Below are 17,346 nucleotides of genomic sequence, written 5' to 3' on the forward strand. Positions count from 1 at the left end.
GTTGGGATGGATGGTGATGCGATCGTCGCCGAAGACGAGGCTGAGAGAGTGAGCAGTGAAAGGAGCTGCGGGTCGGGACGCATTAGCCCTTTATTGAGCCCCTCCCCCGCGGCGGCGCTCCGAGCTGGGTGGCGGGTGGTCCCTGCTCAGGTCCTTCACCACCCGAGCGCCAGGCCGCCGGTGCGCAGCCTCCCCAACAGGGGCGAGTCAGTGCAGGCCTGTCCCCGGGAAAGAAAGCTCGGTGGGCGGGCGCTCCAAAGAGACAAGGCAACTCCGAAGCCCAGCTCACTCCCTTTCCCCAGCCTGGAGGGTTTCTCCTCCACTTCCCCACCCAACTCGGACTCCCAAACCCCCAGAGGAATGGATGGTGGGAAAGAAAGTTGTACTTCAGCACGCGCGCTAGGGGGCGCACCCCTCCTGGTTCAGGTTGGGAGTAGGGGCCCCAAGCGATCCTTTATGCAGCAGAGAGGGAGATCGCCGGGGGAGGGGCGGTACCAGGCAGACCCCGCCAATGCCCACACTCACCTTCCGACGCCTCCAGCCGCTCTTCCTCTGGCCCTGCGCTGCCCTCTTCCCCGTCCAACGCTACCTCCTCATCCTCTTCCTCCCCAGAAGCGCCTGCGCGGAAGGAAGGCTGGGTGAGCTGGAGTCCCCTATTCTCTGGCCGTCTTGCACCCATCCCCCGACCCCCAACCTGGAGGGTCTGGACGCTTAGTCCTAGCGGCCCGCCGCCCCCTCCCATCCTCGCTCCCTCACCTGGCTGGAAGTCGATGGTCCTCAGCATTTCGGCCACATGCTCCACGCTCACGGTGAATTGCTCCATGCTTTCATAGCCCGGCTCCGGCCGTCCACCCAGCTCCACCTTTGACATTGTCCCGACCCTGCGGCAACCGCAGCGGCAGCGGCTCATTTGGAAGCACCCAGCACCCTCACCCCCTCCCGGTGGCAGCGGAGCCCCCGCGGCCCCTTCCTTCACCTTCCCACTCCACCTACTCACTTATTGATCAGCTCCTTGGCCTGCTGCAGGGAAGAAAAGAGGGTGAGAGTAAGCATTGTGCCAGCCAATCTCTGGCAAAGTCCCATTTCTGATGCCCAACACAGTCCTGCGGGGTCGGTGGGGATGCGCGTCCCAATTCGTTAAGGAAATAATGGACTCAGAGGGGGTGATTTGCCCAAGGCCGTGGGGCAAGTAGGTGCCAGAGATAGGACTTGAACACCGTCTCCCTGTGCCAAGGCCCCCACTGCAGCCACTAGGCAGCCTGACACCATCCCCCAAAGCCCACCTGCAGATAGAGCGCCATCTGCGGTTCCTCCATGGACTGGATGGCGGACTCCACCAGCTTAGAGGAGGCCTCCAGGTGGTCTCCGTACTGGCGGATGAGGCCCCTGACGCGCTGCAGCTTCTCCTCCTGCTTCAGGGCCAGCGCCTGCAGCAGCTCACCCTTACGCTCCTCCAGAACTGCGCACAGGGCCTCAAACCTCTGGTTTAGCAACTGCTTCTGCCTCCGGCTGTTGTCCTGAAAGACCGGAAGCAAGGATGAGACCTCGTAACTGGGAGAGCACGGGGCTACTTGTCCCACTCCCGACTTAATTGAAGTCACAGACAGCCAAGAAGAAAAGTGACCTGTCGATTACACCACAAATTAGTGGCAGAGACAGAACTCCAGCCAAGGGCTGCTGATTCCCAGATCTTTTCAGTAATCATAATGATATATATTTTGTTAAGGTTTACTTGACATATAACATTATATTAGCTTCAGGTATACAACATGATGATTCAACATTTGTATATATTTTGAAATGATCACCACAATATGTCTGGTTAACATCCAGCACCATACATAGATTACGATTTTTTTTTTCCTGTGATGAGAACTTTTAAGATCTACTCTCTCAGCAGACAACACTATATTTTAAAGAAGCTTCATGAGTGCTGTCTATATTACTTGTATTATCTCATTTAATTCTCAAAAAGATCCAATGAGGTAGCTAACATATCATTCTCTCATCACTGTTTTATATAGTTAAAAACAAGAAAAACTGAACACAGAGAAGTTAAGTTACTGGACCAAAGTCACAGAGCTAGTCAGGGACAGAGCTGGGATTCAAACCAACAGCCTGGTAAGCACATCCCACTACTTGTGATCCACCTCCAGGAGTCCAGAAACTTTCCCTCCCTCCCATCCCAGTCTCACCTCAATGGTCTGGCACACCTCCTCCATCTGTGTGATCACTGCTTGCACACGGTCATTGCCTGCCACCAGCATCGAGATGCCATCACTGAGCTCACTCTGCCACACACACACAGGCCAGCACTTAGGGCTGGAGGACCTAGTCAAGAGCTGTGCCCCTCCCACCCTGGCCAGGCTGCCCAGGAAAGGACTGCCCCCTCCACTCCACCATTAGGGCATCTTCAGGGCAGCTCTGACAGAGATCTAGAGAGTTTGGAGCCATTCAAGAAGTGTGGAAGCACACTCTATGGATTCTGGAAGGAGGTGGAGAGAGGAAGTCCTCCACCACCAAATGAGAAAGGAAGAGACATTCACCAAATAGCCACCAAATGCCAGGCACTGGCCTAGATGCCTTATCTGTAGATTCATGTCTTCCATCAATTTTGAAAAATTCTTCATGATTAGCCATTAGGATAATATTGCCTCTTTTCCATTCTCTTTATTCTCTCGTTCTGTGACTCTGATTAGATATATGTTAGACCTTCTCATTCTCAACCTCCTCATCTCCCAGTGCTGTATTCTAAGTTGTTTTTTCAGTCCCCTCTTACCCATCTTTTTTTTTTAATTAAAAAAAATTTTTTTTGCCATGCCCCGTGGCTTGTGGGATCTTAGTTCCCTGACCAGGGATTGAACGCGGGCCCTCAACAGTGAAAGTGTGGAGTCCTAACCACTGGACCGCCAGGGAATTCCCCAGTCCTCTCTTCCTGAGAGAAATCTGTCATTTAATTCATCCTTTGAATGTTTTATGTCAACAATTATATTTTCGTTTCTAAAAGCTCTATTTGGTTCTTTGTCAAATCTGCATTTTTGATAGTCTATTATTGCTTTTTTAAAATATTTATTTATTTATTTTTGGCTGCATTGGGCCTTACTTGTGGCATGCAGGGTCTTTGTTGCAGCACACGGGCTCTTCATTGTGGTGTGCAGGCTTAGTTGCCCCACAGCATGTAGGATCCTAGTTCCCTGACCAGGGATCAAACCCTGGTCCCTGCATTAGAAGGCAGATTCTTAACCACTGGACCAGCAGGGAAGTCCCTATTGCTTATTTTTAAATTCCATTTTAAAGTATTTTATGCAAAGTGACTTTTCATTCTTCAGTAATTCCAGTATCTGAATTTCTTTGTGTATCTTCAATCATGAGATAATCTTTTGTTGTTCTTAATCTAAGAAAAACCCAAGGCCTAAATTGAGGGTTTTTCCTCCAGGCAGAATTTGCATTTGCTTTTGTCAAAAGCCAGGTGGCACAACTGACCACTTTAGGGATTCCTGGGATTCCAGTTTAAGCTGGGATCCTTGGGGGTCCTCACTGCAGGCCCCCCACCTTTTAGGAGTTTGGAGGCATAATCTCATCTCTCTAGTTCAGTAATAATTTGCCCTGTGGGAAATCCTGCCTTTTCCGTGCTTATCACTCAGGGTTCTGTTCTCATCCCACTTCCCCTCCTCCTCTCCCCACCTCACCGGCACTTGGAGCTTTCCTTTGCTTCCTACGTGTCTACCAATTTAACTTTTAAATTATGTTTTATGTAGAATCTAGATGTGTGACAGTGAGATGGCCTTGAGAGTCCACCATACTGCATCCATTTCTCATTTTATCCTTACAGATCTCAGGGGTAAGCATTTTCATCCCCATTTTACAAGTGAGGAACGTGAGGGCCAGAGAGGACAAGTGACTTACCCAAGGTCACACACTGAGTCACGCATAGACTTGGGACCTCAGCCCTGATCTGCCTGCCTTTGAAACCAAGTGGACTAAGAGGCTATAGTTTGAGACCCTGTCCTATGTCCCCACCCCCACACGCCTGCTCCCTCTGCTGCTTGATACCTTCTGGCGTTTGTAAATGGTGGGCAGTGGGGCCACCTCACAGTCCTTGTGGGCGCCGAAGACCTTGCAGAGAGAGCAGGTGGGCACTTCACAGCTCAGGCAGTAGATATTGATCTTCTCATCTTCATGCTCCTCGCACATGAGGTGCTGCTCAGCCTTGGAATTCAGCGGCCTGGAGGGTAGCGGGCAGGGTGGCAGGAGGGTCAGGGGCCAGGCTGGGTGGGGGGCAAGAGTGTGAGGCCCCATGAACACCTTCTCTTCAGGTGCCCAGCGCCACCTTCTCTGCCCCTGCAGCTGGTGCTGTGGCTGGGCAGGCGAGTGACTTCCACGGGGCTCTTCCTTTGAGGAATAGAGCTATGGCACAGTGGAGACCTAGATCCAAGAGTAGTTTCTATTCCAGGGCAGGGAAGTCCCGTGGGGCGGGACGTCATGGAGGGTTGGCAAGGACCTTGCTGGTGGATGGCCAGCCCCTTCCGAGGTGAAGAGGGGGAAGCACTAACCAGGAATCAGAGGCTGCCTGAGCTGGGTGACCTGACGAGCTGGGGGCAAGTCCCTCCTCTTCTCAGGTCCAGTCCTCTCATCACTAAACTGAAGAGGCAGGTTGATCGTTTCAGCTCCTCTCTTCTGGCCCTGATGGGTTCCCTGCCTGTGTCCCAGGCCCTGCACTTTAGAGAAACAAGAGACCCTAACAGCTCACCGGGAGGACTCCTGCTTGTAAATGTCGATAATGTTCTCCACTAGCAGGTTCCGCTGCAGGCCGTAGACACCATGTCGGTCCAGGACAACCTCATGCCTGCAAGACGGGCAGCGGAAACGGCCTCCTGAAGACACAGTGGTGGAGCCCCGGGATTGCCACAGAGGGTTTGAGGCCTGTGGGGACGGGGAGCGTGAGAGAAAGGCACAGTGAGTCATGGGGGAACTGGGAGGAGGCAGGGGGGATATCACAGGGACTGGGGAGTAGGAGAGTGGTGAAGAGGAAGCATCAGCTCTTTTCCATGGCTGCGCGCTCCTCTGAGAGCAGCTCCCGGTGGGTGGCCATGGAGACTTTCCCACCTTTGCCTTGTTACTCAGCTCACCTCCTTGACTGTCCCTACATCCAGAGCCTAGCTTGATCAAGCCTGGGTAGGGCAAGCTCTCCTCAAAGGGGCCCAGCTTGGAGCTGTGGGGAGACATTGACCTCAGCAGGAAGACCAAAGTAGGAAATGGACTCTGAGTGTTGCAGTCCTCCAGCCTGGGGTTCTCACAGGCCACATCTGGGGGACGTTCTCTGCAGCCACGGTCAGGGGCACGGCGACAAGTGCTGAACAATGGGGCAGACCTATCGAGCTGGGTAATTCGGGAAAATCACTCCAGGGACTGGGAATCAGTAGTCCTGGGTTCTTGTGCTGCCCCAACACTGCCCTACTATGCATATTTGGGCAAGCATTCAACCTCTGTACAATTAAGGACGAGATTGGATTATTCATTCTACCGTAAACATTGAGTGTGTCAGGTAATTGCTAGGCTCTGGGGATGAAACATGAACAGGTACATCACATTACCATCAGGGAGAGCAAACTGACAACCACATCCGATGGGCTGCGTGTTATGACAGGAGGAAGCTCAGAAGAAGGGTTTACCAGAGCTGCTCACCACTTCCTCCCGCTTACACCTCTTAGGGAACTTGCTCCATCCCATCCTAAAAGGGAGAGCCCTGCCATGGCCCAGGCCACCGATGCTTGGCTCAGAATTGAGGAGGTGATCACCTGACCCAACAGGACCAATCAAATTTTCTCTCTAGGAACTTGGAATCGAGTCACAGAGGCTGAGGTGACCAGACCATGTGCAGCTTTTGAACTGAAAAAAGACTTGTGAAGTTGGGCTAAAAGCTGACATTGTGGCCACCCCAAAATCTGTGCAGGTGGACAGTGTGAGGGGTCAGACACTGTGAACAGAGAAGGCTGGTCTGCAAGGAAGAGAAAGTCAATCTGGGGAGAGCAGCAGAGATGAAAGACTTGTAAATACTGCTTATTGTTGCTTGATATTCACCCCTTCTTCTTCAATAATAGAGGCTCTGAGTTTTTAGCAAGACACATGGAATAAAGACCATGTGACCAAGCCTCCCTTCCAGTTGGGTGTGACCAGGTGACTGCGTTCTGGCCAATGGTATATAAATAGAAATGTTTTGTGCAATTTCTAGGAAGTATCTTTAATGGGAAGGGCATGCCCTACTCCTCCTCTTCTCTCCTTCATGCTGGCTGGATTGAAGGTGGACTGGCAGGACTTCCCTGGTGGCGCAGGGGTTAAGAATCCGCCTGCCAATGCAGGGGACACGGGTTCGATCCCTGGCCTGGAAGATCCCACATGCTGCGGAGCAACTAAGCCCGTGTGCCACAATGACTGAGCCTGCACTCTAGAGCCTGCGAGCCACAGCTACTGAAGCCCATGTGTCACAACAACTGAAACCTGTGTGCCTAGAGCCTGTGCTCCACAAGAGAAGCCACCGCAATGAGAAGCCCGTGCACCGCAACGAAGAGTAGCCCCCGCTCACCGCAACTAGAGAAAGCCTGCACACAACAACGAAGACCCAACGCAGCTAAAAATAAATAAATAAAGTAAATAAATTAAAAAATATATATGGACTGGCGTAGGTTGAAGCAGCAATCTTGAGCCATGAAGTAGCCACATGTCGAGAATGGCAACAAGATAAAAGGAGTGAGTCTCTTATGAGACAGTCCTGGACTACCTAACCACACTTTCACTGGAGAGAAAAAACAAAGTTTTACCTACTTGAAGCCATTGTTATTTTTGGTTTTCTGTCTTTTACAGCCGAACCTAATCCTAATTGGCTGGAACACCATGAACTCCTAGAGAGTAATGGAGAGAGCAGTCACCTGTGACTTTGTATGTTCAGATGTATTTCCTGCAATTGGGTTCCATAAAATTCTCCAAATCCTTCTGCTCTACATCAACCAGGACCCTAATGCGTGTGCAGCAGCACCTACAGCACATAGAGGGCATCCAAGTCCAGAGTCTTATTTGATCCTTTGGTAGCAAGAGATGTAGGCAAGGCAGGAAATGTGGCCCCACTGTGAACTGGGTGACTTATCTTGGGGAGAGTGACAGGCACATCATAAACATTACATTTGGGGCTTCTTGATGGCGCAGTGGTTGAGAGTCCGCCTGCCGATGCAGGGGACACGGGTTCGTGCCGCGGTCCGGGAAGATCCCACATGCCGCGGAGCGGCTGGGCCCGTGAGCCATGGCCGCTGAGCCTGCACGTCCGGAGCCTGTGCTCCGCAACGGGAGAGGCCACAACAGTAAGAGCCCCGTGTACCGCAAAAAAAACACAAAAAAACCACACATGATTTTTCATGGATTTTGTCATTTAGAATGACAAATATTTCAGCTTTAAAAGTGAGTTCTGGGACTTCCCTGGTGGCGCAGTGGTTAAGAATCCGCCTGCCAATGCAGGGGACACAGGTTCGAGCCCTGGTCTGGGAAGATCCCACGTGCCGTGGAGCAACGAAGCCAGTGCGCCACAGCTACTGAGCCTGCGCTCTATAGCCCGCGTGCCACAACTACTGACCCCGTGAGCCACAACTACTGAGCACGTGTGCCAAAACTACTGAAGGCCGCGTGCCTAGAGCCTGTGCTCCGCAGCAAGAGAAGCCACCGCAATGAGAAGCCCGCGCACTGCAAGGAAGAGTAGCCCCCACTCGCCGCAACTAGAGAAAACCCGTGTGAAGCAACGAAGACCCAACGCAGCCAAAAATAAATAAATTTATTTAAAAAAAGAGTTCTTTTCCACAACATTGTTAGTCAACTATACTCCAATATATTGTAAAATAAAAAGTTTAAAAAATGTGAGTTCTTTTAAATAGAAATACTCAAGCATAGCATAGGTGGTACACAGCTTTGGCAAACATCAGGAAGGTGAAAGGAGAATGAAGTTTGGGATGTTTGCTCTAACCCTTTTCTGACTCCCCTTATCAAAATTTGTGTGTCTTGTGTCCCAAACCTTTCGCAAATGCTAGGTGGCTACCTTGAGAAAGTCACCTGTACTGGATATGTAGATAAAATTGTTACCCATTCTTGGCAACATCTCTGTATTTTAACAGAGGGCATTTAATGCAGGATGATGTAGGGAAAGTAACTGATCTGAAGATCTGGTTTGGGATTTGCCATTTATGACCTTGGGAAAATAATTTCTCTTAGGGCTCAAATTTCCTCAGATCTAAAAAGAGGATTTGTACTTAGCACTAACTCCCTTCAAAGGCTGATGTTTTCTGAGCAATGAGCCTTAATGGATATATTTATGGTAAGAATACTGACCAGTGTGGGGGAAGGGAGTTGTTGGTTTTCATAACAACCTTCTCCTCTCACACCTTGCAGGCCACCCCACTCTGTTTAACCTTTTGGCTCCTGTGATCCGGTATTTCACTTGTTTTTGCCAGTCCCTAGCTGTCCCTGGATCGCCCTCTTCCTGCCTGATGCCAGCACTTCCTGAAATCCTATCTCCTCTGAAACAGCCCTAGTGTATTTAGATGGATTTATACATTCTACAATTTGTATTATCTGTGAGGTTTAAATTTTATGTAATACACCTGTATTATTTTTTGTAACCAGAATGAACAGTAAAATTGCTTTTTCAGATACTTAACGTGCTGGTTATTTAATAGTAAATATTAAATGAGTTATAGAGGAATTATTATGCAACTATCTTTAACAGTTCTTAACATGGGGAGAGACCCATGAAAAAAGCAGGATATAAGTCTATATAGACAGTAGGATCCCAATTTTGAAATGGGTGATGGGATTTACAGGATTTTAAAATTTCTTCTTTGTAGTCATCTACGTTTACCCAATATCTTTGTATAGACCATGAAATTACTTTATAAAATACATAAAATAAAAATTAAACATTTTGGCAATCATTTCCATTGAGTGATAGAATTGTGGGTGATTCCTTTTTTTTTTCTAATATAATTTCCAAATTTTGTACAAGGACTTTGGGTTTGGAGGAAGAAAAAAAACCTTTACTTTTAAAAAGTGCAATGCTCAATCCTGCCGTGAATGAAAAGGGGGCGCTAGAGTGCCAGACGAGTTAACAAGTGAAAATGCTATTTAGGAGACCGTAAGGAACTATGTTAGTGCGAGGGAGGAGCTGTTTAAGAAGATACCATTTGAAGACAGGGTAGACAGGAAGCAGGAGATGGTCGTTAGGAAAGAGTTTCAGGAGACCAGAGATACTATAGGAGTTTAGGTTACAGACAGAGGAGTCCTGAGACGGGCGTGGGTTGCGGGGTGGGGGAGGAGCTAGAAAGGTAGGTTTTACCAAGAAGGGCTTTTTTTTTTTTTCTTTTTTTTTTGGCTGCGTTGGGTCTTCGTTGCTGCACGCGGGCTTTCTCTAGTTATGGCGAGCAGGGGCTACTCTCTGTTGCGGTGTCTTCTCTTGTTGCGGAGCACGGGCTGTAGGCACGTGAGCTTCAGCAGTTGTGGCACGTGGGCTCAGTAGTTGTGGCTCGTGGGCTCTAGAGCGCAGGCTCAGTAGTTGTGGCGCACGGGCTTAGTTGCTCCGCGGCATGTGGGATCTTCCTGGACCAGGGCTCGAACCTGTGTCCCCTGCATTGGCAGGCGGATTCTTAACCACTGCACCACCAGGGAAGCCCCCAAGAAGGGCTTTTTAAAAATAATTGTGGTAAAAACATGGAGGGCTTTGAATCCAAGGGTAAAGATCTGAACTTAACTTTATAGGCAAGGTTTCTAAACTGCAAGAGAAAATTAGAATATTAATCTAACAGAGGTGATTTGGATACATGGGAGAGGAGGCTATGGCTTTTGCTTCTGATCTAAAGGCATAGATCAGAAGCAAGAGCCACAGTCAGTGCAGGTCACAGGCTTGCCCTCAGATAGTGGCAGTAATCCTGCAAAGACTAGGGATGCCAGAGGTGGAATCTGGCCAGTCACTTGGCTGTGGGTGGGCTGTGGGGAAAGGAGGGAGTGAGACAATTCAGGCATTTCAAGCCTGGATGCTTGGGAAGACACCGGAAGCTGGATGCTGTATACATTTTGTGTGACAAAATCTATAATTTTGTCAATTATACCTCAACAGAGCTGGGGAATAAATGCTGGAGAACTTAACCTGGGGGCCACAGCCCCCAAAAGATCCATGACTACAACTTAAGGAGTCTGTGAGCCTCGATGGGAAAACAATTACATCTTCATTTTCACTAACGTGCCGAGCAGAACTTGAGCGCTTTCTTCAAATATGAAGGTAGGCAACAAACCACGTAGGTTTAGCAGTACCTGTGACTTTGTCACCAACGAGTATTTTCATATCACATTATTGATCACAGTTGTTGATCAAATCTCCAAGAACAATTTATGCTTATCACTACTTCTAAACTATAGTAGTTATTAGGCCCACTGTTCCTTCTCTCTCTTTTTTTTTTTGGCTGCACCGCGAGGCATGTGGGATCTTAGTTCCCTGACCAGGGATCGAACCCGTGCCCCGTGCAGTGGAAGCACAGAGTCCTAACCACTGGCCCGCCAGGGAAGTCCCCCATCTCATTATTTAATGGTTTATCGAGAAGCACATATATTACTCTATCAAAAAACATGTTCTAATTATTTTCGTAATTATATTCCAGTGTTTCTCAAGCTTTTTTTCACTCCTGCCTCTTCTAAGAGCATTTTAAGACATTTCCCCCCCAATTGCTATCCCCCGCAATTAAATTTTAACACCACAAATCTTAAAAATGTCAAACTCATAGAAGCAGAGATTAGAAAGTCAGTTGCCAGAGACTTGTGGTGGGGAAATGGGTAGCTGTTGGTCAAAGGGCACAAACTTGCAGTTATAAAATGAAGTTCCCGGGAGGTGATGTACAGCATGGTGACTGTAGCTAATGACACTGTATTGTGTACTTGGCATCTGCTGAGAGAGTCTAGACCCCTCACACACAAAAATGGAAACTGTGATGAATGTGTTAACTACCTTGATTGTGGTAGTCATTTTACAATGTATAGATATATCACATGATCATGTTGTATACCTTAAATATATATAATTTTGTCAATTATACCTCAACAGAGCTGGGGAATAAATTTTACATAAGAGCAGAAAATAAATAAAATGTAAAATTGCAATAAATTTTTTTTAATACCACAGATATAATTGGAGCATATCACCCCCACTGAGACTGCATGCTGTGTTCTAATGCAATTGGTTTTCTTTATAATCATATATGTTATAATTTATGCACTTAAAAACCCTGTTCTTAAAAAAACACACACATACATTGTCCTTAGGATCCATAGGCTTCACAAACTAAAAAGGGATCTATAGCACAAAAAGAGATTACTTCCTGCCCTGATTGTGAGTCCCCACATGGTCTCATCACAAACAGGAACTTTACACTCTGAGGTGCGCATGGCAACTTCCTTAGTACGTCTCCATAGCTGACAGTCTCCACCTTGGGCTAAAGATCTCTCAGCTGACCAATATCCAGTTAGCATAAGCTATCTTCTGCTTCTGTTTATCTTTCTCTTTCAAGACTAAGAAATAACTTTGCTTAAATCTTACATTTACACAAGGGAGCCAGCCCCATAAAGTAAAATTTCACAGGCCAATAATGTGATGTGTAGAGAAAATTCCATCACTCTAGGAAACAGAACACCTAGATTTACGTCCCTGCTCTGTCCCTTTGTTTGTGTGACTGTAACCTGTTTCCTGTATTCTCCCCTGTAAAATGGAAATAACATTGATTCTAACTCAAATGGAATCACACATGTGAAGGTACTCTATAAATTATAAAGCACTGTACAAATGGTTATTAAAAATCCTAATCTAGACCTTAAAAATATATGACCACAGAGAACCACAGGACATGAAATAACTGTTCTTTCTTCACTGTGAAGGATAAAATGGAATGGAATAAATACATGGAATTCTAGGCCATGATCAGGGGTTTTGTGTGGCATAAGAGCTATATGGTGGCTTCTATTTCTTTTGTAATGGTCCATGGCATCCAATAGAAACATTCCATCTAGAAAGATGCTCTGTGAACGCAGTTTCTCTATCAAATTCTTATCTCAGAATGTTTTCCCACTTTCCTGCTATCCAGAGTGATGCTGATTGGGGATACTGGCCCAGGATGGAAGCGGGGTTGTTGGAGGCTACCTCCCCTAAACTATTGGCCTGGCCAATGATGAATAGTGGACCATGCAAATCCTCTGGGCCAGACCCTCAGAATACACTGGAGAAACTGGGAAAATGGTGGCAGAAGACCAGACATTTGGTCTGGTGACCTTGGCCCTCTTCCTCTGAGCTTTAGAAGAATACAGGCGTTGGCGGCAAAAGCTGAGCTGTGGGTGGAGAAGGGGTTTTGGGTGGTGAGCTAGCTCTGCCCGACAGAAGCTAGCAATGAGTGTGGCACAGGGGTTTGTGAACGGAGCCTGGCTGAAAGGAGGGCTGGTAAGCAGAAGAGTGAGACAAGGTAGGACGCTAGTAACAGAATGCAAAGTCCTGAAAAAATGGAAATCCATAATGACATTTCTTGAATTTGTGAAATCAGATTGTTAGAATCACAAGGATGTTAAAGATCAGTTTAAAACCTCCGTTTCGGGGACTTCCCTGGCGGTCCAGTGGTTAAGCCTTTGCCTTCCAATGCAGGGGGCGTGGGTTCGATTCCTGGTCAGGGGGCTGAGATCCCATATGCCTCGAGGCCAAAAAACCAAAAAAATAAAATAAAACCTCCGTTTCGTCCATACATGTGTAAACAGGCTTGAAGAGGTGAAATAACCTGCTTTACATCACATGACAAATTAAGGAAGAAGCTGGTGGGACTTGAGCCCAGGAATGCTGAGTCTCTATGATTTTGTTTCCCACTCAACCCAGTTTCTTCCCTAAAGGAAGATCCTAAGCCTGCTACAAGGTTAACACAATTCACAAAATTTCAGTGAACCAACTTCTCAAAAAGGAGACCTGCCCAAGGCTGGGCTGGGGAGGGGATGTCTTGGTGCCCTCAGTAGCAGGTGGAAGTGGCCGAGGAGACAGGCTGTGTAGGGTTTTCACCAGCTGGCCTACACTTGATGACAGCAGGTCCTAACAATTAGCCAGTAAAGAAGTGGAATTCGGGGATGAAGTAAAAGAGGTCATCTCCTTCCCAGACTGCCTTGATGAGAGAAAGAGGCCCCTTTCTTGCTATTCCCATCTCTGTAAATCTCTCCCTACATGGACACCGTCCAGAAAAGCTGTTTCTGATCAACCTTCTTACAAGCCCTTCTGGTTGCCTGTTAAATTACAGCAGGTTGCAGCTCATAAACAAGTGCCCACAGTGAAGTGGGGGCAGGTATAAAAATAAACCGAAGGCTGTTTTAAAGTAGTTTAGGAGTGAATAGAGTTTACAAATTCAGAAACATGGGAAGATGTTTGTGTCAAATTCCCACACCGACAGCTTTCCTCTAGTCAAAATGCTTGGTAGCTGAGTGGGTGCAAGTGCAGGGAAAGAGAGAGAGAGAAATTAGAGGGGGTTAATGTGGTGTTTTGGTGTTTTATTCTGTTTAAATTCAGAGAGAGAGAGAGAGAGAGAGAGAGAGAGAGAGAGCTGTATCACAGCTCTGAAGAAAACTAGTTAAATTGTGATGGCAACCAAGTAAAAATATGTATGAGACAAGCACTTGAAAATAATATGCAAACATGAAAATAATTGTGTTGGAGGAGGTGGGAATTATGGATGACTTCCTCCCAAACCTTAATACGGTTCAACATTTTCAATGAAAAAAATTTTTTTTTTCTTTTTTGGCCGTGTTGTGTGGCCTGTGGGATCTTAGCTCCCCGACCAGGGATTGAACCTGGGCCCTCAGCAGTGAGAGCTCGGAGTCCTAACCACTGGACTGCCAGGGAATTACCTCAATGAAATATTTTAACTTTTAAAATTTTGCTTCCTGGCTCTTTTGTTAACCTGATGTTATAAGGTCATAATCCCTCCAAATTCTTGTTTGTTGCCCATCACAGCAGTTTTTAGAACAGCAGAACACTGAGCATCATCTAAATGTTTCAGAGCGCAGATTACACAGACTGTGGCCCAGCTACAACAATGGACCACTATATAGCCATGAAAAAGGAAGGTGCATTAACTTTGTGGTTTTTTTTGGCTGTGCCGCAAGGCCTGCAGGATCTTAGTTCCCTGACCAGGGGGTCGAACCCGTGCCCTCTGCAGTGGAAGTGCAGAGCCTTAACCACTGGACCGCCGGGGAAGTCCCCAAAACGAAGGTGCATATCAGAATGTGTGGATATGAAACAATGGCCAAGAGAGTGAACAAAGGCAGGTATAGGATGAATTTAGTTTAAACGTGTGTGTATACACACACACAGAAACGTGTACCGGACCATGGAAGGATACCCAAGAAAGTTGGTAATGGAGAAGGGAATTACATAGGGCCTGAGGTGAAGATTCACTTTTCATGATATAAATTCCTATAGCGTTTGAAAAAAAAAAAAGTGTGTGTGTGTGGGTGTATAATATACTGGTATCACTTTTCTAAGTCCTATTAACTTTCTAGGCAATGTTCTAAGGGTGTTCTTCCTAAGTAGTTTTAAGAGAGAGAAACCACAAGTCCTATTCTTGTCCCCATACTTAGAAAACAGACAATCTGATTATGCCTAGAGTTGTCAAAATGTGGAGGCAATGTGTGAGAAACTAAATATGCTCATCTTGCAGAGGGAGGTCTACTGAGATGTGTATACATAGTGCAGCTGAAGAACTGGGTCAGCCTCCCACCAGGCCACCCCAAATAAAGCAGCAAGGAAATGAGCTGTTCAGCTTCTCTCCTTGGAGGGCCCAGGGGTGCCCGGCACTTTAAAGGATACACAGTAGTCCAGATGCACAGAACCATCGCAAAGCTCTGGGAATCATGTTCTCTCCCAAATATTCTGTACCAAACAATTCCCAGGTCTCTCAGGGTCCAGATCAGTATTCCAGAGCTTCAAGGAACCAAAACAGTGTGTCTAGATACAGAGGAGGGACTGAACAGCTTCTAGCCTCCATATGTAGGACCGTCCCTGGGTCCTCTACCCAATGACACTGTGTGCCAGGCACTTTAATATTCTGACCAATTTTTTACAGAACACGTTACCTTCACTCTCAAAACTTTGTTTTGCTTTCACATATTTCAGGCTCTAATGAAAAGACGTTTCACTACAAATTCATGAGAAGGGATGGCAAAATCTTTTTGTCATTCCCTCCTAGGCATTTCAGCCTGAAGGATGTTCAGCGTTACTAAGACCGAGGGAAAACCCAAGATAGTGGGCAAGGCATAGCCTCTGGTACATGACTTAGTGCCCGGGATAAGCAGATCCCAGAGAGGGAAAATCACTGGCTCCGAGGTTCTCTGGAGCCAAATAATGGCAGGTTTGGACACATAGAGGAACAGGAGATGGGAACAAGCCTTGATGGGAAGATGGCAGGAGAGACCATGGAGTTCAGTGAAGATGGCAGACAGCAAAGGGTGGGTCACAGGGCATAGCTGTGGAATGACCTGAATTAGCCAGCCCATTGTTTTCCCCAAACATGCTGCCCCTAAACAACTTAAAAGGGAAACATTTTCTTGGTTAAGTTGAAAATCACTGTGTTCAACACATTTCCTCATAATTTCTGATACAGATGAAGACTAAGTGCTCACGATGTCCCTTATCGCTGCCATGCCTACTAAGCCAGCCAGCTCTGGTCTATTCTGAGTTTCTACTTCATTTGCAAGGGTGTGTGTGTGTGTGTGTGTGTGTGTGTGTGTGTGTACATGCCTTTATCCCTCACTCTCCCTGATCTTTGTTCATTTTACAGGTTACTAGAACCTACACCAGGGCACAGGGCAAGAAAGAAAACCCATTTATATAAACCATTCTGATATGTGCTTTTATTTTTGAAACCATGAGCTAAAATGATATCTGTGAACTTGATTAACTATGCTTTGCTCCATGACCACACATAAGCCAAGACTGGTTACATTTGGGGGATGTACAATTTATTCTCTGCCTTTTCCCTGCTTAAGTGACCTCAATCCATTTTAACCAGCAGGTCCCTTTACTGACCAGTCTGAGGTGGACACAGGTGTGAACTTCAGCTGGGAGGATTCCCAGTCTCCTGCCCACTGTCTAACTCTGCCCCCCCACCAGAGATGGATGCGTTCAGCTTTGCTTTAAATACAAATAGTTTCACTGTCACCATGGACCTTTCTCACAGTTTATTTTTTAATGTTTCATTATCTCACTGCTATTTTCTCCAGATTTTCCATATTGTTCTCGAAATCTCAAACTCCAAACTGGAATGCAGAGTCAAGCACAGACTGTCACACAGCCTGGTGGAGGATCACTTCCCTCCCAGTTTCTAAGGGGGTCTCCTTTCCCCTGTAGATACCAGCATCCCAGCGGCTGTCCGTGCACTGGCTGTACTCGCCAGCCTGCAGAGCAGCTGCTGACTCATGCTTACTTTGGGATCTGCTAGGACCCCTGGCTCTTCTTCTGCTCGTCAGCCAGGACAGCCACCACCCACCTCATGGAACCCATCTCCCCTCACCTCCTGGGATCTCAGCGCTGACCTGATGAGAAGTCTCCCACGAGTCTGCACTGCTTTACCCGGCCCTGCCCCTGCCCCGGCCCACCTGGAAGACGTCATTGGCACACTTGCGGCACAGGTTGTGCTGGCAGGGCAGGATCACCACCGGTTTGGAGAACATCTCCAGGCAGATGGGGCAGATGAGCTGCTTCTCCAGGCTGTCCATGCTGTGTGCATCCCCTAGCAGCGGCTTGAAACCCACTGTGAAGTTCATCCCCTCAGCAATCGTGCCTGCCCTGGCCTTGACCCTAGTCCTGGCCTTCCCTCACTGCCTCTGGACCCTTCCTCGTTTACTTTAGACAGTCTGCGGATTCTTGTGCTCCCTCACTCCCGAAATAGCTCTGCTATCTCTTCTGTCCCTTCCTCTAACAATTTGCCTTGTCTTAAATAGCTGTTTTCAGACACTTCTGTGTCTCTCTTTGAGTCTCTGCTCTGTACCCCAGCCAGGCACACGTAGCTTTTTCTATCCCTCCCTCCCTGAACGGCTCTGTCCCTGGGAATTTCTCCTTTTGTTTCCCAAACCACTCTTGTCCACTCTATGGGCGGCACTGTTTGTCTCTCACTCCCCAGAGAGGAGATTATTTTTTAACGTGGGGGTGGGGAACAAGGGGCATCTGTGTGTGACATTCCAGCTCCCAATTTAGCTCATGTAAGGCGAGCCACAGCTGTCACCGAGTGACCCTGACTCACTCAGGAACGG

General features: G+C 47.5%; 1 protein-coding gene across 2 annotated transcripts; it reads right to left on the reverse strand.

Annotated features, from left to right (window-relative positions):
* Window positions 1-5: 5 nt before the first annotated feature.
* TRIM54 (tripartite motif containing 54) lies at window positions 6-17,232 on the reverse strand. 2 transcript variants are annotated; one of them, XM_079941121.1, is made up of 9 exons: window positions 16,693-17,169; window positions 4,751-4,923; window positions 4,054-4,225; window positions 2,196-2,291; window positions 1,284-1,517; window positions 998-1,020; window positions 757-881; window positions 526-618; window positions 6-218 (listed from the first exon to the last, which is right to left on the reverse strand). In XM_079941121.1, exons 1-9 carry the CDS (start codon window positions 16,858-16,860, stop codon window positions 208-210), a joined length of 1,095 nt encoding a protein of 364 aa, XP_079797247.1. In that variant the 5' UTR covers window positions 16,861-17,169; the 3' UTR covers window positions 6-207. The 2 variants fall into 2 exon arrangements, with proteins under 2 accessions (XP_079797247.1, XP_079797248.1); XM_079941122.1 differs by lacking the exon at window positions 2,196-2,291 and having other exon boundaries at window positions 16,693-17,232.
* Window positions 17,233-17,346: the final 114 nt, after the last annotated feature.

The sequence above is a fragment of the Stenella coeruleoalba genome (assembly GCF_951394435.1).
Source record: "Stenella coeruleoalba genome assembly, chromosome: 13".
Taxonomy (NCBI): Eukaryota; Metazoa; Chordata; class Mammalia; order Artiodactyla; family Delphinidae; genus Stenella; species Stenella coeruleoalba.

Coding starts and splice junctions, on each gene's coding strand:
- TRIM54 (XM_079941121.1), bottom strand. CDS start 16,860: ATGAACTTCACAGTGGGTTTCAAGCCGCTGCTAGGGGATGCACACAGC. Junction 4,924..16,692: donor GTGCCAATGACGTCTTCCAG/GTGGGCCGGGGC, acceptor CCGTCCCCACAG/GCCTCAAACCCTCTGTGGCA. Junction 2,292..4,053: donor CCATTTACAAACGCCAGAAG/GTATCAAGCAGC, acceptor TGTGTGTGGCAG/AGTGAGCTCAGTGATGGCAT.